Source organism: Pelodiscus sinensis, chromosome 21, assembly GCF_052426305.1.
Source record: "Pelodiscus sinensis isolate ZL-2025 chromosome 21, ASM5242630v1, whole genome shotgun sequence".
NCBI classification, from domain to species: Eukaryota; Metazoa; Chordata; order Testudines; family Trionychidae; genus Pelodiscus; species Pelodiscus sinensis.
The window spans coordinates 20766797-20791026 of record NC_143072.1 but is presented as its reverse complement, the minus strand read 5'-3'; the positions used below and the strand labels follow the sequence as shown (position 1 = coordinate 20791026).

Below are 24230 nucleotides of genomic sequence, written 5' to 3'. Positions count from 1 at the left end.
AGGAAAGGTGTGGCTCCTCCCCGCATTTTTTTTTCCTGGTGGTAGTTTTATATTAAGTAAAGAAGAGTGGGTTGTTATTACGTTAGCCTGCTGAGTGTGTTGAATCGGGCAACGAAGTAAAGCAAACTGGTTCTCTCAATGGTGAAAATGTTTGGAGGAAACAAAATCCTCATTTACCTCTGAGTTTGGGTTTTGACAGGCTACCACCGGAAGTGAAAGCAGCAGAGAGAAAAGTGCACCTAATGGTAGGCTGCAGAGACAGAGGAAGAACTTCGTTTAACCAGCAAATTCCCTTTTGCTAGAGAACACTCATGGTGAGAACCTCCTGCATAATGAATGTCAAAGGCGCAGATGTTATGGAAATTATTAAAATAAAGCCTTGTTTTTCATCTGCTGGCTCACTCAGATAATTTCTCGGTGTCGATCATTTGTTGTGGGTTTTGGCAAAAGTGTAAAGAAAATGAAACTACTAGGTGGAACCATTGCTTAAAAATGGGCTGGAAGAGCATTATATGTAATTGACTTCATGTTATATAATGCAATATTTTGGATGCTTTATTATTTATACAGTGCTATTTATTTCTTTACAAAGAGATAAGAAAGCAGTTTGCTAGCCCTAATACTTTAAAATCTAAATAGAGAAAAAAGACAAACGAAGAAAGCAAGGAATCGAATATGAAAATCAAAGAGATTGATAAATTGATTGTAGTTGTCTCTCGGTATGCTCTATATTGCAATGTTCTCTGTCATGAATTCTGGAAGTTTAAATGAAAGAAATATGAGGTCAAGTAAGCCTCCAGTCCTGCAATTAAAGAGGCAAAGTGGGTGAGGTAATATCTTTTATTGCAGTGGTTCTCAACCCCTAGAGATACACAGAAGTCTCCTGAGCGATGAAGCATAGATAAGAGCAGTATTTAATTTTCCAGTGCCTCTTCCAGTATGACCTAGGTCCTTCTGAATGCTGATTCACACAAGACTATATAGAACAGCTTGCAGAACTTCAGTTAGTTTTTATTATATTTGGTTTCTTCATTGAGAATGGAAACAAAGGTGCCCTTTGGGATGGTGTTTCTGATGTGGACACTGGGGCACAATCTTCCAAATTGCTGTGTGTTAGCAGATCAGTGTATCTGTGTGGAGTTACTTGCAACATTGGAGTCTTCTCCATGAAAGCCGCTAGTTTAATCCACATGTGCAACCGAACAGCTGTCCAAAAGTTAGTAACAAACTTCTTTTATTGCAGCATATTTAATACCACTAAATGTATTCTCTAAATTACAATAAATGCTGTGAGACTAATTTTAACATTTTAAGCTTTCAGAAAAAAATCCTTTGATGTAACAAAAGTGCCTGCAGGATATATGCCCAAGGTTTAACATTACAAATTTTGCTTTGTTATAGTGAGACATTTAAAATCTGTGTTTTTAAAAACAATTACACGTGCTTAATTTTATTACTGTGTATAGTCCCAAATTAAGTGCATATATAAATGTTTTCAGAACTGGGATTTGGGCAGAGCACTTTATTTCCAATTTTATTAATAGATATTTGTAAATAGATATCTTAAAAATCACTACAAACCGGCAGGATGGCCAAAACAGTTCTTATGATGTTGCATTATTTATTGTATGTTTTGGGGGGCAAAAAGAATTCATTTATAACCAAGATGGTGCTAATGAATCATTATTTAATGTCTTATGTTGCCATACATAAAAGGAAGCAGAGCATAAATTAAACACAAACTTGAAAAACGTTCTTGCATTACAAAACTTTAATTCTAGTTTACGTTTTTATTTGCATAGGAAGAAGAATGTCACAAAAGCTGCTGAAAGAAGCCTTTATCAGTAACTTAAATGGAACAAGTGTGCTGGAAATTTCAATAGGTTTAACGCTAGCTCCACTATGTATAGCTTGCAGAGGTTTGCTATTAATTTTGTATTATCTGCACAATGGAACAGCTTTACATTCAAGGAAATATCATCTATTACTAGACTTTACAGTGCTAGTAGCTCCTTTTGTGATCATTTGCACTGTTTTGTCCCCTGTCTTCCCTCTTTTGCCAATAACTGTGGGGGCCATCTGTGTGGCATTGTTCTATAAAATATACAACCAACGAAACTGTTGTATCAGGACTCCTCTTAAGCAAATCGTACATGATTTCTTGAAGACAAACTTAGAACCAAACTACATTCCATCAATAACTGTGTTTCGTGTTTATATCAACATATTAACTGCGATAAACATTCTAGCAGTGGATTTTCCACAGTACCCCAGACGGTATGCTAAAACTGAGAACTATGGAACTGGTGCTATGGATTTTGGAGTAGGAGCTTTTATTTTTGGTAATGCTCTCGTTTGTCCTGAAGTTAGACAAAAACCAAGTATGGTGCAATCCAAATTCTCCTGTTTGGCTAAACAGGTGTTATCTGTTTGGCCGTTAGTTCTTCTTGGCTTGGGACGACTGATCAGTGTTAAATCTGTGGAGTATCATGAACATTTTTCAGAGTACGGTGTGCACTGGAATTTTTTTTTCACTTTAGCAGTTGTGAGACTGACAGCATCACTAGTTTTAACTCTATTTCCAGCCAACAAATCATGGATTGTTGGTATGTTTCTTGCTGTATTTTATCAGCTTATTCTTGACACTACCCATCTAAAGATGTTTGTTTTATATGGGAGTGATGGCAAAGATACAAGAGTTGGATTTTTAAATGCTAACAGAGAAGGGGTGTTCTCTCTTCTTGGTTATCTGGCTATCTATATGGCTAGTGTGCAAGTGGGGTTATATTTATTAAAGAGAAGAACTTTAGTCAAGGATTGGATTGAAGTAATATGTTTCTTTCTGCTGACAACTTTTATACTCTTTCTATTTCTTTATATGTCTCAAGTTTATATAGACCCTGTGTCCCGCAGAATAGCTAATCTGTCCTTTTGCATCTGGACAGTTGCTCAGTGCCTGACATTTTTCATCTGGTTTTTAGTGACTGATCTTATTTTGGTGTTTACAAAACTTCTGGTAAATGGATCTAGAGTTCCTTGCTGTTGGAATTTTACACAACCACCTAATACAAATACAAAGCATGAGTTGGAGCCCACATCTATCAAAAGAAAGGGGCTAAGTATTTGCATAATTAATGCTATTGATAGAAATCAGTTAGTTTTTTTCTTGCTAGCAAATGTTATGACTGGCATAGTGAATATGACATTAGATACAATCCACAGCAATACCCCATTTACCTTATTTGTGCTACACTTGTATATGTTTACTAACTGTCTGTTTATGTATACATTGCATGCAAAAAATATAACATTAAAATGGTGGTGACTTGATTTCTAATACTTTGTATCTTAGGTGCTCAAGTAAAATGTATGTTTTGTTAAACATTGTTAGCCATGCTTAAATGATTGTTTTAATGGAAAATACAAATGTTGTCTTAGATTTCTTTTTGTGCAGACACATTATTGGTAGTATACTGCGTATTTATGATTTATATCTAGGCTTGACAGGATTCTTTTGTACAAATAAATAAATAAAAATTGACCGCTAATATATCAGTGTTTGTTTTTAAGCATTTTTCCAACGATTACCAATTTAAATCTTCAGTTGTGCAAAATTATTGGTTTTAAACACTTTTTGTATTTTTATCTATTTAAATGTTCACAGTTGTGGGAAATCATGGCGATTAGGCACTGGGGAAGATCAGACCATTTAATGATAGTAGACCTTGAGATTCAAGATGTTAAAGCTTTATAGCCATTAATGCACACATTGTAAACATAACATGGGAATATACTAGGCAAATTTCCTTAAATCAAAGTCTTTACGTTTTCAAATTCCATTTTTCTTACTATGCTTATCTGTAAATTTCTATTATTGCTGGAAATATTCGTTGATTTGTTTGGTCATAGTGAAATTGGCATTTACTGCCATCTATTTGAAAAAAAAATCCTAATACTTTCAAGCCTATATTTACCAAATCATATCCTCACCCAGCAGGTGGCGCGAGCTGGGCTGGAATGACCTGACACCACCACCCCCCCTTTAATCTGTTAACCACTTAAACAATGTTTAACCGGTAAACCAATTATATTGGATTTTATATCCCTAGAAAGAGGTAAGAAAATAGTCTAAATATAAACAGATATACAATTACCAGTTTAAAGCCTTGTCTGACATCTTATTTATACCAATTATTTTATACAGGTTGAACCTCCTTAATCAGGACTCTTTGGTCTGGAAACATCCCTGGTCCGGAAAAGGCACAGATGTTCAGAACCAGAGAGTCCCATGGAGGGCTGGGAAGCTGACAGTGAGGCCATGGCTGGAGGGACCGTTGGTGGGCAGCCCGGAAATGACCTTCCCTGAGCTGGCAAAGTCCCCTACCCGGGACCACTCAGGTCTCCAGGGTGCCAGACCAGAGAGGTCCAACCTGTATAAGGTAAATTATATTGAATAAATAAATATTTTAAAACTGGTTCCAATCCTACAAAGTTATATATGCTTATCTTTAGACATTTATAGATCCTTTGCCTTCAGTGTGAGTCACTGCACGCATAAACTTAAGCACATGCATAATTTTCTGCAGGACTGGGGCCTACATTTGCACTCTGATATAGCTGTAATATAAAAACCTGGATAAAACAAATGTAAAACAGATTTGTCCCTACAACAAATACTGATTAATAAAGCTTTTTACTGGAAATTGGTGTACAACAGTATATCACAAGCTACATGGCTGCCTTTTTTTTTTTTTTAAGGGTGCGGTGAAACTTCCTTCATTAAACATGGTCTGACAGAGTACCATAAAAATACTGATGGGAAGGCTCAATGTCTTTCATCTTTATTTTAAAACTAAGGATGCTGAACCCTGTTCACTATTCCCTGAAGTCATTATTTTAAATCACAGCTTACTTAGAACTGTATTTTGCCAGCTGAAATGCTTTTACTTATGAACATTTTATGTTAATTTTCATTAGCATATAAACCAACTAAGGAAAGAGAATTCAGTGATTTAGGATTTTATCCTGGCATTTAGAAAACCAAGGTTCAATTTGCCACAATATTTCTGAGAGACCTTGGTCGAGTCACATGTATCTCATTTCCTTATCTGTAAACTGCAGATAGAGAAGTATTGCTATCTCATAAATCCATTACAGACTGAGACACTCAGTAATACCTTAGAAATGCAATACAAATGGTAAAAACTTGTTTAACACATCTTTGTTCAGATTCTTATGAACTAAACAGTCCATCCATTTCATCCTTACTGCACTGACTCAATGAACTTACAGTGAAGAATATGGCCAATAATTGAAGTTTGCCTAAATTAACATAGCAAGTCTCAAAAAAGGTTAGAAATTGAGGTCCCATTCTATCAAATAGATGCATGTAGACAGATTTGCCTTGTGCTGTAGAGTTCTACTTCATACAGTGGGATTAAGGAGGGATGTGGGATTTTTCCTATGTAAATCCAACTGCAGACTCAAAGCCAAGGACTATATTGGTCACCTGGGATTTCTTTGTTCTTTTCAGTTGCTAATTATATACTGTAGGTGGAAGGGACTGCTTGTTCTGTTCATTCCCTCTGGGGTTCCTGGCATTAGCCACCGTTGCAGGACAGGATACTGGACTAGATGGACCTTTGGTCTGACCCAGTATGGCCGTTTTTATGTTCTGAATAAGAGCAGAACTTTCTTCACTATCTTTGGGATGCCTATATGCTATCAATGTAATCTTAATGTAATCTTTACCCATCATAATAGCTCATAGTACAATTTTCTGGTAACCTTAAGTACATATTTATTTTAAAGGATTTCAGTGTTAGTTTAGGTAACAACCAAACTAAGGCCTCCATCATAAACTCACAGTGACTCACATGTGGTGTTTGGGGCTTATGTTCCAGATCCCCCACTGAACTCTGCCTAGGTGCAGAAAAGGAACGTAAATGCACATGATAAAGATGAATTGTCTGTTAGTACAAGCAGAAAACTACATCTAGCATGCTGAGTAAGGTAATATTTAAATAGCATTTTGTTGAGCAAAGGTTTAGGACTCAATCTACAGGTAGAGTGTGGGAGTATGTCTCCCCAGGAATAAAGGACCTACAGCATAGCCCCAAAGGGCTCTGTTCAGCTAATTCAGACTCTCCCGCTTCGTGGGGTCACAAAGCTCAGGCTCCAGCCCAAGCTGGAACATCTACGCAACAATATTACAGTCCTGCAGCCTGAGTCAGATGACCTGGGACAACCATATGTTTTTAATTGCTGAGCAGATGTATCCTAGGAGCTCTGCTGTATCTATGTAGAGTTCCATTGACTGACCATTGGTTCAAGTCCAGGAACATGTTGTTGATTGCTGGACTAGAGGCTGGGTTTGTGTAATGAAAAAGACTTGCAACTGATCCCTGTAAACCAATAGGATTGTGGTATGCAAATAAACTATGAAATAGGGGATGCAGTTGGCTCTTTTATCTCTGATGTCACAGTCCCAACAATGAACTATTCATAGTACATGGAAGATGGCAGAACTCCACATGATGGGTCAGTCACCCATTTTTAAAGCTATATAAAGTAAGTCATTCAGCTCTGAATTAGTGAGAGTGCCAATTAATTCATGTTAGTTATTGTCAAAAACAAGCATAGCAATTTCTGGCCTGAGGCAATCAGCACAGTTTCTGGGACAGAATGTTTAGTCCATGAATAGTTACAGATAGCTAACCATGTTTTGGAGGGGGGGGGGCAAAATTTTTTAAAAAATTGCAAAGAGTTCTTTGATCAAAAAAGCTGTTCATGTTAACTCCTGCCTGATGATTTGAGGAGAGGAAAGAGAAGCTGGCAAAATGGGAATGAGACACTGGGCAAAAAATGACCCATATCTTTCTAATGAGAAATGAGTTTTCTGTTTGTGGCACCAGTGTACAGCAGAATCCAACTACCCTGCTGGAGACTATAGGTCAGAATATATGGGGCCTCGATAATCATGGTAGGAGAATCTCAGACTGAATAAATTTTAGCCATGGTTTCTGAAGTGGTATTGAATAAGTTATCTCCTGCCTATACAACATGAAGTCAAACCATGTTCAGCACCAGTTCAGTGGCAACTATGGTAATCTGTTAGCAGCAACAGCTATTTTTCATGATGTACATAAGGCTAGAGAAGTTAACTAATTAGTCCCAAGTGACACTGCAAACAGACATCAGATGAGAATTAAACCGAGTTCTTATTTTAACTCCTATTCCACACTTCCATTTTCACCCCTACCTTCACCAGCAATCACATAAAATGCCGGGATTTTTAGCTCCCAACACTCTCTCTCTCTTTCTCCTTCTTTTGCCAACTTTCTGATTTCTGTTTCATCTTACCTTCTTTGTACACCCTAGGAGAGTCTCACCCAGTGCTTAATTTTAAATGGAAAAAGTACCATGGCTCAAGCAATTTTTTTTAAGTTTTCATAACTGATGCCACAAACAGAGTTTTAGAGCTATCTTCCTGGGGTGGAGCTCTTTACCTTGGCCTTGAGTGTCAGAAGGGTAGCCGTGTTAGTCGGTATCTGCAAAAACAATGAAGAGTCCTGGAGCATCGTACAGACTAACATTTATTTGGGCATAAACTTTCATGGGCAAAACCCCACTGTCACATGCATAGCCTTATGTCTTCTTTCAAGGATTGGGGGTCTGTGTGTTTATTTCTGAGAGGAAGCCCTTTCTTTCCCCCTTAGGTGAGCAAAGATTACATTACATTTCAGTTACATTAGCTCAAGAGTTGGTTTAATCTGACTGAAAAGCCCTGTTGTTATATGCCGGACTATCGGAAGGGGGGGCTATGAGGAGTCTGGGGTGGGGTAGGGGGTAGGTGGTATGGGGGCGGCACTGCAGGACCAACCCTGCAGCACCCCAGCTGCTATGCCCTGGGCATCCCCAAGTCAGCCGCTGCTGAAACTAACCAGTGGCTGACTCAGGGAAGCCCAGGGCAGAGCAGCTGGTCAGTTTCAGACACTGGACAATTGGAGCTGCTCTGCCCCAAGCTTCCTCAAGTCAGCTGCAGGTCAGTTTCAGCAGCGGCTGACTTGGGGAAGCTCGGGGCAGCGCAGCTCCAGTTGTCCGGCTGCCTGGAGCACTTCCGGGTTCCAGGTGGTGCCGGACTATCAGGAGTGCCGGACCACTGGATGCCAGACAACTGGAGTTTTACTGTACCATAACCCTAAGCCCTATATAATGTGGTGAAACACATAAGCAGCCCTGTAGGTGGGTGGTGGTAAGCGCAGTACCTCTACAGCTAGGTCTTAGAGCAGTGTTTCTTAAACATTTTAAGACCGAGGAACACCAAACAATAATGTTTTTTATGAGGAACCCCAAGGATTTTTTGTTGAGCAAAAAGAAAAGGTCGGGGAGGAGAAAAGGATTGGGGGGAAAGTTAGAGGGAAAAAAAGGGCCAGGAGAAAGTTATTGACCCCCCCCCCCCCCCCAAAAAAAGTTGCCTGCCCCTTTAAGAGTGGTCATTTTGAATTCTGTTCTTCTCCCTGGCACACCTCCCACTGGAACACGGTTTAAGAAACATGGTCTTAGAGGCATGACCTTGTCAAATGCTAGAAAAATCTAATATAAACATGGCAAATGGTGTGCCCATCACACATGACAAACTGTTCAAGACAAAATTTAGGCTACAGCATAGCTTCAGACATCTTACCTTGTTTCCTCGCTGGTATTAAGAGTTTTTTCAACTACGTCAAACCAACCTGACTCCACTAACATGATGGAACACCTCCTCCTTTTGTCCCCAAGATACAACCTCAGACCTGATCTTTGTCTACTGAAAGTGTGGCCAAGGCAGGCGTGCTGGGGGAAGAGCTCTCCCAGTGGCTCTTATGTAAACCACTTCCATGAGGGGAGCCCCAGTTTGCACTGGTGCTTTCCAGCGCTGCAATTTGCTGTGCTCAGGGGTGTGTGTGTTTTTTCACACCCCGACCCAGGAAGTTACAGCGCTCTCAAGTGCCAGTGTAGACAGAGCCTAGGTCTACACAGAGAAGTTTTATGGACAGTTATGTTGGTTAAAGGTGTGGGTTTTTTGGAGGGACATAACTATACCAATAAATGCCCTAGTGTAGACACCCTTATACCTGCATAAGTGCTAGGGCCAGGGAAAAGGACCCATATGAGTGTGGCCAGGCTAGATCGTTATTCTAGTGAACCACGGCCCACAGAGCCTCCAAGCCAGGGGGTGTCTGGGAGGGGCCCTGTGCCACGATCCCCCCCCCCCAGAGCCCTAGACTCCCTAAAGCCCCTCTCCAGGGGTGTGTACCCCCAGCTGGGTGCCTCACGTCTGGGGGGGCCCCCAAAGGAGGGGGGCCTCCCCCACCCCCACCCCAGCGGGGCTCCTCCCGGGAGGGCGGTGCCCCCCCTACCTGGCCAGAGGGGCGCGCGTCGCTTCGGGGGGGGGGGGCAAAGCAGGGGCGGACGGATCCCACCTGGCGGTTCGGCAGGCGCTGCCCCCGCCCCCTTTCCGCTCGGGCCGGGGGGAGGGCTGGGGTGGGGGCCCGACTCCCGAGGGCGGACTATTTCCCGAGGCGGCGGAAGGAGCCGGGCGCTGGGCCCCGCGGGTATTTGTGACACCGCCGAGGCTCCCCATTCCCCTCGCGAGCGCCGAAGCCGGCTGGGGGGGGCTCCGTGGCCCAGCAGGAGGCGGTGGCGGAAGGGCAAGGTGCGGCGGGGGCAGGGGGCGGGACTCGCCGCCCGCGGGAGGGGGAGGCGAGCGGGCCGCCACGGGGCAGGCGCTCCCCTCAGGCGGAGGCGGGCGCGGCCCAGGGCCGGGTGGGGAGCGGTTGGGCCGCGGCCTCTCGCGAGAGGTAGGCGGGGCCGGAGCCGGGCTGGTGGGGCCGCCGCCTGCGGGGAGGGGGAGGCGCCGAGGAGACGCTGTCGCGGGCTGCCCGCTGGCTTGTCACAGCGCCTGAGGTGGCGGACGCGCGGAGGAGCCGGTAAACCCCCCCCCCCCTCTCCGGGGGCGGCCTGAGCGGGCCGGTGGGAGGGGCTAGGCCTGGCGGGGGGGGGGCGCGCCCCTCTCGGGGACCCGGTCTGAGCTGCCCTCTGGGCAGTGACTGCGCCGGGGGGGTTGGGCCTGAGAGGCCGCGGCAGCCTCCGCTTCCCGGCCTGCGGGGGCAGCGCGCTCCTGAGCCCGGGGCGGCGGCGCGGGCGGGGGCTCCGCTCCGTGCTCGGGGACCCCCCCCCCCTTCCCGCTCCTTCCCGCAGAGGCGGGGCGGGGGCTGCGCTGCCTTGCGGGAGGGAGGGAGGAGGCGGCGCTGGGGCCCAAGAGCCTGGTGCGTGGAGGGGGACGGTCCAGGCTCGGGAGCGGGGCTTAGCGGAGAGGAGCCGCCTCCTTATATAACCGCTGTCCGGGGAAGCCGCCGAACCCCGTGCACGGAGGGGGAAGGGGTCCGCTGCACGGTGCGGAGAAGGGGCCGAGCCCCGCCAAGGCAGGGGCGGATCCTTCCCCCTCCCCCCGACTGGAGGGCTGAGGGAGGCCCGTTGACAGCCTGGGCGGGTGGTTCTTCCCCCAGTCGTAGTGCGCCCCTAGGAAGAGGGAGTGAGGCCTAGGCAGAGCTCATGGGCAGACTTGCCAGGCTTTGCCACAGTGCCCCCCTGGATGGGGTTAAACCCCAAGAAACGGTCAAGATTTTACCCCGCCCTCCTCCTGCTCTCCCCTCCCCCTTCGCTGTGTCGCATTTCCCAGTCTTTACACCTGACGTCCCGTGTCTCACCCATCTGAGTTTCTTCCAGACTCCAGACAGAGTGACCCGTCCTGAGAAACGGGGTGTAGGCTGGGTTGGGCAGAGTGTGTCTTGGGTAGTGGTCCCTGGAAATCTGCGATTTTAAATGTGGCGTGTAGAATCAGGCGAGCTGATAAAGCAGACTCATTCCCCTGCTGGTGAAAGTGTTTTGTAGAACTAGAGCTCTTATTTACTTCTCTGGGGCTTGGCTGTTTGCAGGCTGACGCTGGGAGGAAGCAGCAGCAGCAGCAGCAGCAGAGATGGCGCGGCTGGTTGCAGTTTGCAGAGACGGGGAGGAGGAATTTCCCTTTGAAAAGAGGCAGATCCCCCTCTACATAGATGACACCCTTACAGTGAGTTTCTGCTGCACCAGTAACACCTAATCTCCATGTATCTAGCTGTGCACCTAGCAGTTACCACATAGACAGACAATATGTTGCAATTCCTAGGCGAGGCCTTTCTCTTTAGACATGCCTCTTAGACTCCTCCACTGAGCTCTCCCAATGCCATAATCTTTGGGATTTGATCACACTTTCAGTGACTTATGTTTAATATGTCAATATGGTTTTTTCCTCCAGACTGCTTTAGAAAAATATAAATGACAAAATCAGAAAATACTTGACTTGTTTGGGACACATGTATGTACTGTTTCCAAGAAGCAGTAGGCATGTATCTCAATCTAGCCTAAAGTGAGACAAAACAATCTTTTAATAATACAGGATTAATAAATTAGTGAATCATGAAATTAGGGTATCAAACAAAGCTGGCCAAATATGAGTCACGTTTTAAAATGATTGAGAAGATTATGTGGATTGTTGGTAAATTTAAATTTTAAACAAGATAGCTTAGAGATGTTGATGTTGTTTTGGTCCTGCATCAGAACATTATCCTTTGTACAGTTCTCCTTGCAATTGCTTGATGGACTGTCTCTCCCTGCATTATTCCAGTTCTTAAAATTTATAGTTTTGTGTGTGTGGGGTTTCTATCTGGTGAATGCAGTCAAACTAACTAAATGTAACTTTGGTGGGGGGCGGATCTGGTTTGGCATGCTCTCTCTGACTTTAATTTTGGGTGTTTCAATGGAAGGTGGAAGAAATCCCATAATAAAAAACCCTAGCACAGTGTGCCTATAGGAGCAATGTCTTCCTACCCTAGCTGGTTAGTATTTGCTTAGCTGTGAAGCATGATACTTTAATATAGATTGGATAAAAATAGGGATAATTTGGGGGGGGGGGGGAGTAAAATATTAACTTGCTGGCCTTGATATATCATCCACTTTCACCAGATATATGTTAATTGTGTAAAAAGTTCTCTATGTTAAATTCCTGATTTTTCTCTTATGGTGATTACCCTGGCTTTTATAATGAGATGATAAATAGGAGTGCTTGATGTGCTGCATTTTTGCTATTTGGTGTTTTGTATACTTCTACTTCAATTCTCCCCTCCTAAGTAAATAGTTCAGTCTCTTCATATGGAAGGCACTTTCTGCTTCTTAGCATTTGTTACTTATCTGAGGCTACACTGGAAAGATTTGGCAACAAAAATGTGGACTTCCTAAGTTGCCAGAACTGAACCTGCTTTTCTACCATCCATGTGAACACTTCCTGGCCATATTGTTAGCACGCCCAAAGAGCAAAGCAATGTGGCGTCCCCTTCAGTTGCTAAGCGCGGTAGGAAGGAGCAACGTAACGCTATGCATTTTGGGAACGTGAAAGACATCCCATCAGCCACCTCTAGGCTTCTGGTTTACTTGTACGCTACTTGAATGGCAGTCCTTGCTGCAGACTCCAGCATCTGCTATGAGCAATCATGGATCCCTCAGTTCTCTCCCAGGAAGACTTCAGTAGAGAAGCTTGTTGCCATTGCTTTATGGAAGCTGGCAACTCCAGATCGCTACCGTTCAGTTTGGAGTGCGGAAGTCTATCGTTGGGGCAGCACTTATGCAAGTGTGCAGGGCAGTAAATCACGTTGGGTGTGTCTAGACTATATGGCTCCATCGACAGAGCCATGTAGTTTAGGGTTGTAGGCAAAGGGAAATGAAGCGGCAATTTAAATAATCGCTGCTTCATTTAAATTTAAATGGCTGCCGCACTGTGCTGATCAGCTGTTTGTCGTCACAGTGCTGTAGTCTGGATGCTCCGCGGTCGACATCAAAACCCTTTGTCAACCGCCCCGTTATTCCTCGTGGGATGAGGTTTACCGAGGCGATCAACAAAGGGCTTCGATGTTGACTGCAGCGCATCCGGACTACAACGCTGTGCCGACAAACAGCTGATCGGCACAGCACAGCAGCCATTTAAATTTAAATGAAGCAGCGATTATTTAAATCGCCGCTTCATTTCCCTATGCCCAGTGAACAAATCTACATGGCTCCGTCAACGGAGCCATATAATCTAAACGTGACCTTTTTGCTGCGTAGGATTGTAACTGGCAAATGTGGATGACATAATGCCTGGCTTTGCTGATATGGGCTTTCCAGAATGTGGCGGGGTCTTCAATAACACACACATTCTCATTGTAGCACCACTCCACCTTGCCTCCGAGTACATCACGTGGGTGGTGGTGGAACAATGCGATACAGTGCCTGGACGTACAGTTTAAAGAGCTGTCAGAAGATCCCATATTCATGCTGTCAGAAGATCCCATAGGATGGTTATTGGCAGGGCTTGACAAACCGTTGTTTCTGCTCGCCTGTGGCAAGTAGGTTTCAGCCGGTAGCTCCATGCGCCCCATTCACGGGCGCTGCATGCATGCGTGGTGCGGGGCTGGCGAGTAGCTCTCTCCGCAGTTTGTCGAGCCCTGGTTATTGGTATCCAGGAGGCTCTGAGGAACCACTTTGACAATTGAGGGGCACTAACATTTCTGTGTGTTGGGGTTGCTTCCTTGCCTTACATCCCTAGATGAGCAGTGGGATAAGTGACTACTCGAGTAGTTGACTACCCGATAAGCTTAAGCACTATTCGACTACTCGCTCCCTTCCCCCTTGCTTCCTCTCCTTTGCTGCGTCTGTATCGGAGGCAGTAGGGGAGGGAAGCAGGAGCTGGTGCTGAGGGGAGCTGGTTTAAAAGCCAGTTCCCCGAAGCACCATCTCTGCAATGCAGCAGAAGGGGCAGGAGAGGCAGAGCCACAGCGGTCCCGGAGCCATGAGCTGAGACTGCTTAGTCCTAACTCACTCCACTCCCAGGAGCTAATCCTGCTGTGGCTCTGCAGTTTAAATGTAGTAAGAGCTGGACTGCCTGCTCGCCTGGCTCCTACTACATTTAAACTGCAGAGCTGCAGTGGAGGTAGCAAGTTCACCCCCCTTATCAACTAAGTAAGTAGTGGATGGAAATTCCATTGACTACTCGATTAGGTAATTAACTGCTACTTAACATCTGTATGCAAATCCTGAGTGAGGCATTCCCATGAAACTCAAGGGATATTTCAGGCTTCCACAGGGGCTGAGTGAGTGGTGTGGGTCTTGTCACACAGTATATACTCATAGAAACCTGCATCACATATGTCTTTCAGTCACAAGGCTCGGTGGTAAGGATTAGTGGAAAACCTCACCATGGTGTTAATGTCCAGCTGTCAAAGACACAGCTGCTTTCAAGGGAGTGAAGTGTGCTTGGGAAGAAAACATTGCTTGATTGTGAAAATGAGTGTGTGGGTGTAGAAGGAGGGTTGCTGTGAATAGAGTTGTACATTTAAGTGAGGCCTTTGGTTGCGTGTGCTCAGCATCTTGATCAGACATTTCATCTCATTTTGATCTTCCATGAGCTTTAGGAAGTGCTCAGTGATTTGTGATCTTGCTTCTGACTCTGTAACTCTTCTTTGCTTCCTTTTCTCTGTTTGAAGCGTTGAATGACTCAACGCATCCTTGACCAGATCCTCCCCCATCTTCTGTGGTTTTTTCCTTAGTTGATGGAGTCTGTCTGCTGGTGAACTTGCCTGACTTCTTAAGGTCTGGTCTGGAAAAGTAACAGTAACAATAGAGTGACTGTACTATTCATGATAAAGATTGTAACTTTTCACTAGCATCCATATCTCTGAACAAAACTTGCCACTTCTTGTTACCCTAGAGGCAAACGCAGATCTCCTGATCATGGTGAGTTTTAAAGGTGGGGGTAAAGTAGGAGATTATTCTGGCTGACATATCCCTGCTGAAGGTTAATAGACAAACCCCAGGTTAGCTTCTGCATATGGGCAGAGAGTGCCCTGCTCCTTATGCAGCCAAACTCTGTGCGGCCTTGGTTCTGGCAGCACAGTATATATAAGGAATGGTTTGGGAGAGTGTTGTAACACGGCTATGGGGGAATGGCAGCTCTGCCATAGAATCTCTGAGAGGAAAACTAGGTACATCAGGCAGAGACCGAGGCAGGGCTTAGCTAGCTTATAGAAATGCAGCCTCTGTTTGTCCTGCACCCCAAACCCTTCCCCACTCCTTCACAAGTTGCTCTTCCAGACAGCTGTGGCCTGGCCCACCCAACCCCCATCCTGCTGCAATACACAGTGACTTACTGCCCTGCATAGCCACTGCCCCCACCGCTTCTCTCCCCTCAGCAAATGACCCTGCATCTCTTCCCTTGCTTTATGCTCCATGTCCAGTTGGTGGGTCCTCTCAAACATTGGGACTAGAGAACAATTCCTCATTGACCGGCTCACAGGTTGTCACCAGATTGAGTCCCACCTACTTGTCCCCTTCCGTCTCTTCATCAGTAACTTCCGTTTTAGGGTTAAATCCTATTTCTTAATCTGTGCTATAGGAAGTATCCAAATGCTTCTTGGATGTGGACGCACCCAGTTTTTTATACAAATGTCTTGTTGTGGGTGCAGCATCAGATTGTCTGTCTGCCACCACCTCCTTCTCTCTTGCTTGCCGGAGTTCCTTTATCTTGGCTCTTCATTTGTAGGGTGTCTAGCTCATACCTCTTCTCACACCGCACTTGAGAAATGTGACTGTATGTGTCCCATTTCCTACAAGTCACTTGCAGCTGTGATTGCACCAATTCTTCACCCTACACATTGATAAGATCCAAAAGCTCTTGAGATGCTCCGTGCAGGAAAGTGTTTTGAGCAATAGCCATCCCTGTTTCCCTGAGAAGTTTCCACGATGACCACTACACAATTAGCCAGACACAAGGAAATGGATTTTTAAAGTTCCTGAGATTTGCAGTAGGAATGTAAGGGAGTAATGTAAATATAGTAGGAGCTGGGCTGTTGCATGCGTCTGGCTCCTACTGCATTTAATCTGCAGAGCCACAATGGGGTCGTGAGCACCCCCTCCCTTATCAACTAATCAAGTAGTCAATGGAAATTCCATCAACTACTCGATTAGTTGATTAACTGCAATTTAATATCCCTAGTTTGCGGGTAGAAGGGCTGCATATATTTACCTGTTTACTTGGCTGAGAGCAGCAGAGTTCAAAGCGCTGGCCAGAATGGCTAAACATGTTGGAGGTCAATAAACTTGACAAAAAGCCTACTGTAGTACTTGTTGCAAAATTGTCAACAATAAAGGGATGGGGAGAAACAAAAGTCTTATGCGGAATGAAAGTTTTTTATCTCCAAAACTGGGCATTTGCTATGACACTTGTCATATTGCAGTGTGGATGCTCTCCGGGTTTGGTTGCCAAAAAGGGTTTTTTGGTGACAACTTGAAAGTGTAGGCAAGACTTTAGATGTCTTCTGTTTCTTGTGTGTGTCTCTTTTTAAAGTACAATGACCAGAGCAAGATACATACTTCCCAGGGAAGTCCTTATCTAAAATCCCTTATTTCAGTGGGCTGAAATATTTTTTGCTTTCTGTTAGTGGTGTTTATTGCCATCAGACTGTCATTGTGCTTTTAAACAAGAGGTAGGCTACCAAGATGCTCCAAGCAGGAGAGTGTTTGATTGAAAAGATTTTTTTTTTTATATAGCAGTAAATTATTTTTTGAACCCTATGGCTGAAAGGTATTTGTGTAAGAGTAATGTTTCTCTGTAATGAAAATGATTACAGTGGGTCTAATTCTCTTTCTGTTATTGAGTTACCAAAAAAAAAAATCTACATATTCTGGAAGCTCTTCTTTAACAGTTATGGGAATAGCAGTTGGATGATCTCTGGGATGGGAGACAGTGGTGCCCCTTAGGTCTCAGGCATCTATAATTAATTCTCAAATACGGAATAAAAAGAGTGCATGTTCCTCAGTTGTCTGGAAAGCTTAGTTGTAGTGTTTTAATGAAAAAAATCCATTTATATCAAATTAACAGCCTTTAAATAACCCATCTAAAATTTCTTAATGTAGGTGATAAAGAATATCTGCATCTTTGTAAGATATTATGCAGGCTTAAACTCTACCTGAAATTTAGAAACAAAGCAGTGAAGTGACAGAAGGGAAATATGTTTGAAGTAAAAATATTTGAAGTAAAATGTGGTGAAACTTACTGCATCATTTTGGAATGATGATAAAATGGCATAGAACCTGCATAGATGCTAGGGATGTAAAATCCCCTTGAATTGGTTGACTGGTTAAACATATTATTTAACTGATTAAAAGGGGTGCAGGTGGGGGGCCTGGAGCAGTCCCTGCAGGTGGGGGGCCTGGGCCCATGATGGATAGAGGCTGCTTGGGACGTCAGTGCAACCTCTGTTCGTGACTGGCCCTGTGGGTCTGGAGTTTCCCCCTGCCCACGGTGGGCAGGTAGCTGCTGCAGCTCCCACCAGGTGACCAGAACCAGTCAGCATCACCCATTAAGGATGATGCTTACCGGTTAACCTTTCACATTCCTAATAGATGCAGTATCATTTTGCCTCTTTAAAAGCTAGTGCGCTAACTTAAGTGACCAGTTCTCTCAGGTAGAAATTGCTGAAAAGTTTAAAATGTTTTACATTTTCAATTTATGAAAATAACTTACTCTATGATTTCTGGTAAAGGTTGATTTGATTTGGTATTGTGGGGCACCTGGTCTTCTATTTCATTACCTCAGGAATTGACTGTCACTGCTGTGGCTCCTGTCCATAGAATGTCATCCATAAGCTGCCTGAACAGATCTGATCTTTGAGAGATCAGTCAGCCGCCGCTGCTTTTGTCTATGAAGACAGGCCAATAAGTAATTTCTTTCTTCACTCATAGCAGCAGATCATGCTGGTACTCTGGTACATAGCATATTTCCAGTTGGAGTGAGATGTTAGCACAGACAAAGATTGTCAATTTCAGGCTGCTGGTGTGGATTGCTATGTGCATCAAGGTAGAATGTCATATGTGGTATTAATGTACAAAGGATATAGGATTTAAGGCAGGGCTACTCAACTTTGGAAGCCCCAGGGGCCACGATACAGCACATGCCGAGGGCCGCAACGTAAGTGTAATATATGTAAATAGCTTCTTTTACACTGACTGGCATGAATACAAAGATTAAGACAAGACTACACAGCACGCAGGCCCCATTTAAGTCAGTTCTGCTGATATTAATAAAACGCAATATTTACTCGATTTCCACCCATATGACAGCATTTTTAATGAGCAATTTAACTCATTTAAGGTTAGCAATTTAACTACTAAAACACACATCAACAGAAGACCATTATATTGATATATTGACTACTTTTTTGTTTTGTCTTCAGAATTTTAACAAAACAAACAAAAACTGCCAATACAATATTTACTGAAATATAAGTACAATCAATGTGAAGTTAAAGGCACTGAGAGGAGAAGTGGCATGACTAGAAAAGGAATCCTGCTTTCCAGAATCCCTTCCTTTCCCCTGCTTGCCCCACCAAACACCAACTCCCATAGTCCTCACAGAGCAGAGACTGGACCCCCAAATCTAACCAACAGACCCACCTACAAGAAAGGAAAGAAGCCAGAAGCTTTAACGCCCAGTTCCCAGCTCTAACCCAGTGCCTCTGCCCTCCCCCAGAACTGGGCACTCTCCAGCCCTTCCATTCCAATCCAATGCCCCTCACCGAGCCAGGTACCTCCCCAACCCCCGCTCCAACCCAATGCCCTTCCCCCTCCCCCAGAGTCAGAGCACCCCCAGCCTCCCTGCTCTAACTAAATGCCCTTTTCCTCTCACAGAGCCGGGGACATAAATTCTAGCAGGATGAAGGGTAACGTCCTGGGTCTCACCAGAACCATGCGCTTTTCCCTCTTGGTGCTGGGGCCTGTGTGTAGAGCATTCTTGAATGGTCCATTGAAAGCATGTGCCGCCACCCCCTCCCTGATCCCCCTTTGGAGGGCAAAAAATCCCAGACATTTTTTGCCTTCTAAAAACCTGGCTGGACGGTGATTTAACATGTGAAAACAAGGCGATGTCCAGGAAAAACCGGACGTATGGTAACCCTACCCAAGCCTAGCACAGACCTTTCTCACCCCAGCCTTGCTGCCGCCTCGCCATGTCTCTCACTGCCCGGTTCCCCTGCTGCCTCTTGCTGCCCCCGGCTGGCCAGCAGCTCCTGTGCATTCACCGATGCAACCTGTCTCAGTGCCACGCTGTGCAGCTCTGCTCACGGGGAGGCGCTGCTGCTGTCAGGTGTTGCCGCTGTGGCAGATGCAGCAAGCATGCTCTGCCGCTGCCTTTTGCTGCAGCCCCCCCCCACCCCCCCAGCAGCTCCCATGCATGTGCCGATGCGGACTGTCTCAGTGCTGCGCTGTGCAGCTCCACTTGTGGGGATGCGCTGCTGCTGGGACAGATGCAGCAGGTGTGCTCTACTGCAACCTTTTGCCTCCTGCTCCACCTTCCCACTGGCTGGCAGCTCCTGCTCACGCAGCCTGGCTCAAAGCCTTGCGGCTCGGTGCTGCCACTTGGAGCCCCAGTGATGAGGCAGACAGCGGCCTGGGAAGCAGCTCAAGGTGCCACAGGCCACAATGTTGAGTAGCCCTGATCTAAGGCAACAATTTTTTATATTCTAGTAGCACATACAGGCCTCCGCCATTGTGCCAGGCACTGTACGGACATAGTAAATGTTGGAAATCCAGAATCCTGCACCAAAAATGGACATACTGCTGTTCACAAGAGGGTGCAAAAAGAGTAGAAACCATAAATGGCACAAAGTAGAAAAATGATCGCACAAAGAATAGAACAAACCATTAGCATGTTAATGCTGGCACATATTGGAATGGAACAAAGGTGTTTTCTAAGCCTTGCTTTCTAGGTAAGGAGAATAGATATTATCCTTTTAGCAACCACTTTCCAGCAGAAAGGGTAGTATAGGCTCACCCTAAAGGGAGATACATCAGTGCTCTTGAGTTGGTGTTAGTGTTTGTGGTGGAAGCAGAAGTTGAATGAGAAATTAAGAATGCTCCCCTCACCTCCAGCCAATTAAAGAGAAGAGGAAAAAATTGGCAAAAAGGAAAATGGAAGCAAATTGCTTCATTTGTAGAGTTGACATGTTATATCAGCAAATAGTTCAATTTAAAGGGACTGTAACAACAGATTTCAGTTAAATTACAATTTGTAAAGTTACAATTGCAAAGCTTCCTGAAACTGAATTTTAAGAATAAATTTGACTTCTCTGCATTTTTATGTTGGTAAATAAAAATCAGTTAAGCAAACTTCACTTTTTTTTCCTGTGTCAGTCTTTCTTTGCCTCTCCATGCTGCAGTTTCAGATACAAACACTGAAGCAGGTTTCTTGTTTAAAACCTTACTTTGGTTGGATGTAAACATCCTTGCTTTAAATCAAATCTGCATTTGGGATTGAATTTGAACTGATGTGGGCCCTGGTTCCATAAAGAAATCTGTGCAGACTGATACTTACTTAATTTAGTGGGGCTCTGTGCAGACTCAAGGTTCTACACACCTCAAGCCAGTTGCATCTTCAGGTCTTCAGTCCTTTCAGTAGTTAGTTAGCTGGGTTGATGTGTGGAGATTCTCATTCTCTTTGCAAAGTTGTTTAATGAAATGTAAAGCCCACAAGTAGTAAGAGGAAGAAACTTAGTGATTTGGTAAGCTACTAGAGTAAGAGCGGAATTGTAGTATGTTATGTTTAAGTAAATAGTATTTAAAAATACACTAACTTGGACTGCTTGCAAAAGATTAACAGATTAGTTTTCTACATTTCTGCTTTCTGTGGTACATATTGGAGGAACTGTGGAATATCTTGGTATTAATTGTACCTATGAAGATGTCTTATTCTGTGTTTTGTTGACTGGAATGAAGGTAGGGAATAGCAATTTGAATTCTAATGGAAGAGACTTTTGTTCTGCAACTGGTAAAATGATTTTTTTTTATTCTAGACTATTTGTGCATCCTTATTAAAATGGTAGAACAATTGCCTATTGAAACTCCCAAACCATGATGTGATATACTGAAATTTAAAATACTAACTAGATTGAGGGAACTTTTACTTAGCAAAATATTTTCCTGTTTACTGAGTTTTTGGGTGCAAAATAGATCTTAATGCATTTCATTATTTAAAAATGGTGTTTAGTTCTTTGTTAGCAATGGCACCATAAGTGAATACCACATCACCTTAATCTTTCGGGTTCCATGCTGCATGGTAAATAATTAAGCAAGAAATAGTATGAGATTAATATTCCAGTTACCACATAGCCATCTGAGTTTCACATCTTGCTTAGCACTGCTTGAGAATTGCAACTACAGTTACCCAAAGAGCTGTACAGTGCCTTTGGATTATCTTGTCAAATTAAAAATGATAAGTTGTGAGAATAGACCGTGATGTGATTAAACTGCCATACATGTGCTTCCATAATTCTTTTTCTGTAGTTGAACCATGGGGTCTTGGGATATCCTATTTCCTTGAGTAATGTGTTGGGTGTGTGTTTGTGTTTTTTAAACTGAAGCTTTGCTTCAAGTATTGCAGATCATATTAGTACTATAAACATTGCTGTCTAACGATTGTTGCTACTTTCCAAATAAATGTTTTAGAAAAATGCATGTTCTAAAGGCTACGTCTAAACGACAACCCACTGTCAGCAGAGGGATGTAAATTAGACGTATCGAAAGTGCAAATGAAGCTGGGATTTAAATATCCCGTGTTTCATTTGCATAATGGCAGCTGCCACTTTTTTCAAAAAAGGGGCTTTTCAGGGGGAAAAAAAAGTCAGTTTAGACGGGGCATTTTCTACAGAAATGCCCTGTTTTGAAAGTTCCTGTACTCCTGAGGGAATGCCCTGTCTAAATTGCCATTTTATTTATCTCCCCCCCCCCCCCCCCCCCAAACCCATTTCGGGGAAAAAGCGGCAGCTGCCATTATGCAAATGAAGCATGGGATATTTAAATCCCGGCTTCATTTGCACTTTCGATAAGTCTAATTTACATCCCTCTGCCGACAGAGGAGTATAGTTTAGACGTAGCCAAAGTGTCTTCTAGAACAGCAAGAAAAAGTTGACCATTCTGATACTACTGTATAGAGTACTCTTATGTTTAAAGCTTCCAGTGTTGTAATATGAAAAGAATGAGGATTCAATAGACAGCTGAACGTGCATTTTTTTAATAAAGGAAGTAGAATAAAGTGACATCTGGACTACGCTCTGAGAGGTCTTTTGTTGTTGTTGTTTGTTGTTTTAGATGGTGATGGAATTTCCCGATAATGTGCTAAACCTCGATGGATATCAGAATAATGGTGCACAGTTAAAGCAGTTCATTCAGGTAAGTCAAATCCTTAAGTTTGCCAGCTTAAAAAATCGATGTGCCAGTTTTTTTTATCTACTTATGGTGACTGATAAACCTTTGAAGAAATGGTTTGCTGACTTGATGTATAGTAAAATGCCTCTTAGGCACTGGTGAACATAGGGATGTGAACCAGTAACCGTTTAATCAATTGCCTGGTAGGCTGATGCTTACTGGGTAACATTTAACCGTTACCTGAGAGAACCTGATGCCCATGAAGGGCTGCTCCAGCTCTGCAGGGTGTCTAGCCCACATGGTCTGGGAGAAAGTAGACAGTAGCCTCATGCAGAAGCGGCAGCACCAGCGGCGGGGGGCTGCTGCTTCCAGTCCCATGCGATGCTACTGACTCCCAGCCCATAAGCCAGCAGGTCTCCCCATTAAGGATGTTCAAGTAGCCCATTAATCTAAATTTAATAGTCAATGCAATTTGCATTGATTAGTTGATAAGGGAAGGGTGCCTCCTCCTAGAAGTGTAGCAACAGCCCCAGGGCTGTTGCTACACTTCAAAAGCGAAAGCACTGCAGGGAGCACGGGGTCAGCAGGGGACCCAAGCAGTCTCCCACTGGCCCCATGCTGCTCCCCACGGAGTTTCAAAGCGGCAGTGCCACATGGAGCCCAGGGTCAGCTGGAGTCCGCAGTTGGCCACAGGCTGCATGTGGCGTTTCAAAGCAGCCGCACTATGTTGAGTCCAGGGCCTGGCCCCAGGCTCCATGAGGCACTGCTGCTTTGAAGTCACACCCTTCTCTCCTCTCCCCCCGCCCCTCTTGATGCCTCTTTCTGATAGAGGCAGCAAGCAGTGGGGAAGCGACTAGTTGACTAGTTGTTAACATCCCTACTCCCCATTTTGCCGCTGCCACTTCTGGAGCCAGCAGCCCAACACGGGGTTGGAAGCAGCTGGACTGGAGCAGTTGCTGTCTGTGGCATGGGGGCTGCTCCAGCCCACCCACCCCCATTTACTCAGTTAATTGGTCAAATTTAATGTTTAACCAGTTAATTACATTGTATTTCACATCCCTAGTATCAAGATACTGGATACGTTATGCAATTATTGCTGCTTTATTTATACTTTGTTCTTTTCAAAGATGAAGTACCACGCTGTTTAAAACATACGTTTAGCAAAGAGACACTTTTGGTTCAAATAACAATGTAGGATTAGTACCATTTTTTAAGTGTTTCTCTTCATTCGTCCCTCTTTTCTCCCGCCTCCCCCTCCCCCTCTAACTTGTGCTTCGATATCAGGTTTTGTATGGTCAGTTTCACTGTCTCCCCTACATAGTCATCTCCCTTTCCTTGGATGTGTGGGTCTTCCATACAGCGTGAGAAGAAAAAGAACCACATTTATCTTATGCAGGTGCTCCAGCTCCTGAAACTAATAAGGCTACCCCTCTGAGACGTATTAAACAAAAAGATTGTTTCCGAGAAATTGTAGACACTTCATTTTAGTTATTAGCTTTATAATACGAACTTGCATATAGCTTTCAAGAAAAAGTGTTCTTAGTTGTGTCCTGTATTCTGAATAGGAGGACTTCAAATCTTAACTCTTTCGCCATAAGAGAAAACAGGTAGCACGAGATCACAGGTATTCTCTGGTTGATTCAAAACTAATATGTACTCTTTTTCAGTGGAAATATTGGGAGGTCAAGTAATAAATTATAACTTGTTGGTTTAAAGTAGTTTTGAAGGCCTCAGGCTGAGGCAAAAGGCCCACAATTGGACACAACTTTAGCCAATCCAGATTTTCTCCTCCTCTTTCCTCTCTAAAAAATACTGGGTGGAGGGATGGAATAGATCTTTCCCTTTGGAAAAAAAGTCCAGCTAAAGATGCGCATTCTCTTTCCCTAGCAATAGCAACATCTCTTGGCAAAAAGATTTGGGGA

The 24230-nt window shown here is 44.1% G+C and overlaps 2 protein-coding genes across 8 annotated transcripts in view; both read left to right on the top strand.

Moving 5' to 3' along the window:
- The first annotated feature begins 94 nt into the window (after positions 1-94).
- On the top strand, positions 95-3552 carry PIGW (phosphatidylinositol glycan anchor biosynthesis class W). Its single transcript, XM_006138632.5, has 2 exons — positions 95-314; positions 1803-3552. The coding sequence occupies exon 2, from the start codon at positions 1811-1813 to the stop codon at positions 3323-3325; it is 1515 nt and encodes a 504-aa protein (XP_006138694.3). The 5' UTR covers positions 95-314; positions 1803-1810; the 3' UTR covers positions 3326-3552.
- Positions 3553-9548: 5996 nt separating this feature from the next.
- GGNBP2 (gametogenetin binding protein 2) overlaps positions 9549-24230 on the top strand; it is a 33123-nt gene continuing 18441 nt past the window's right edge. For 4 of the 7 annotated variants that reach the window (XM_075904756.2, XM_075904755.2, XM_075904754.2 and 1 more), the window contains exons 1-3: positions 9833-9971; positions 10980-11113; positions 22252-22332. In XM_075904756.2, the coding sequence (XP_075760871.1) occupies positions 11021-11113; positions 22252-22332 (174 nt within the window). In that variant the 5' untranslated portion in view covers positions 9833-9971; positions 10980-11020. The other 3 variants (XM_075904750.2, XM_075904752.2, XM_075904753.2) reach the window with 3 other exon arrangements.

Bases quoted from the DNA above. Each gene is read 5' to 3' on its own strand.
- PIGW (XM_006138632.5), top strand. From the start codon at position 1,811: ATGTCACAAAAGCTGCTGAAAGAAGCCTTTATCAGTAACTTAAATGGA.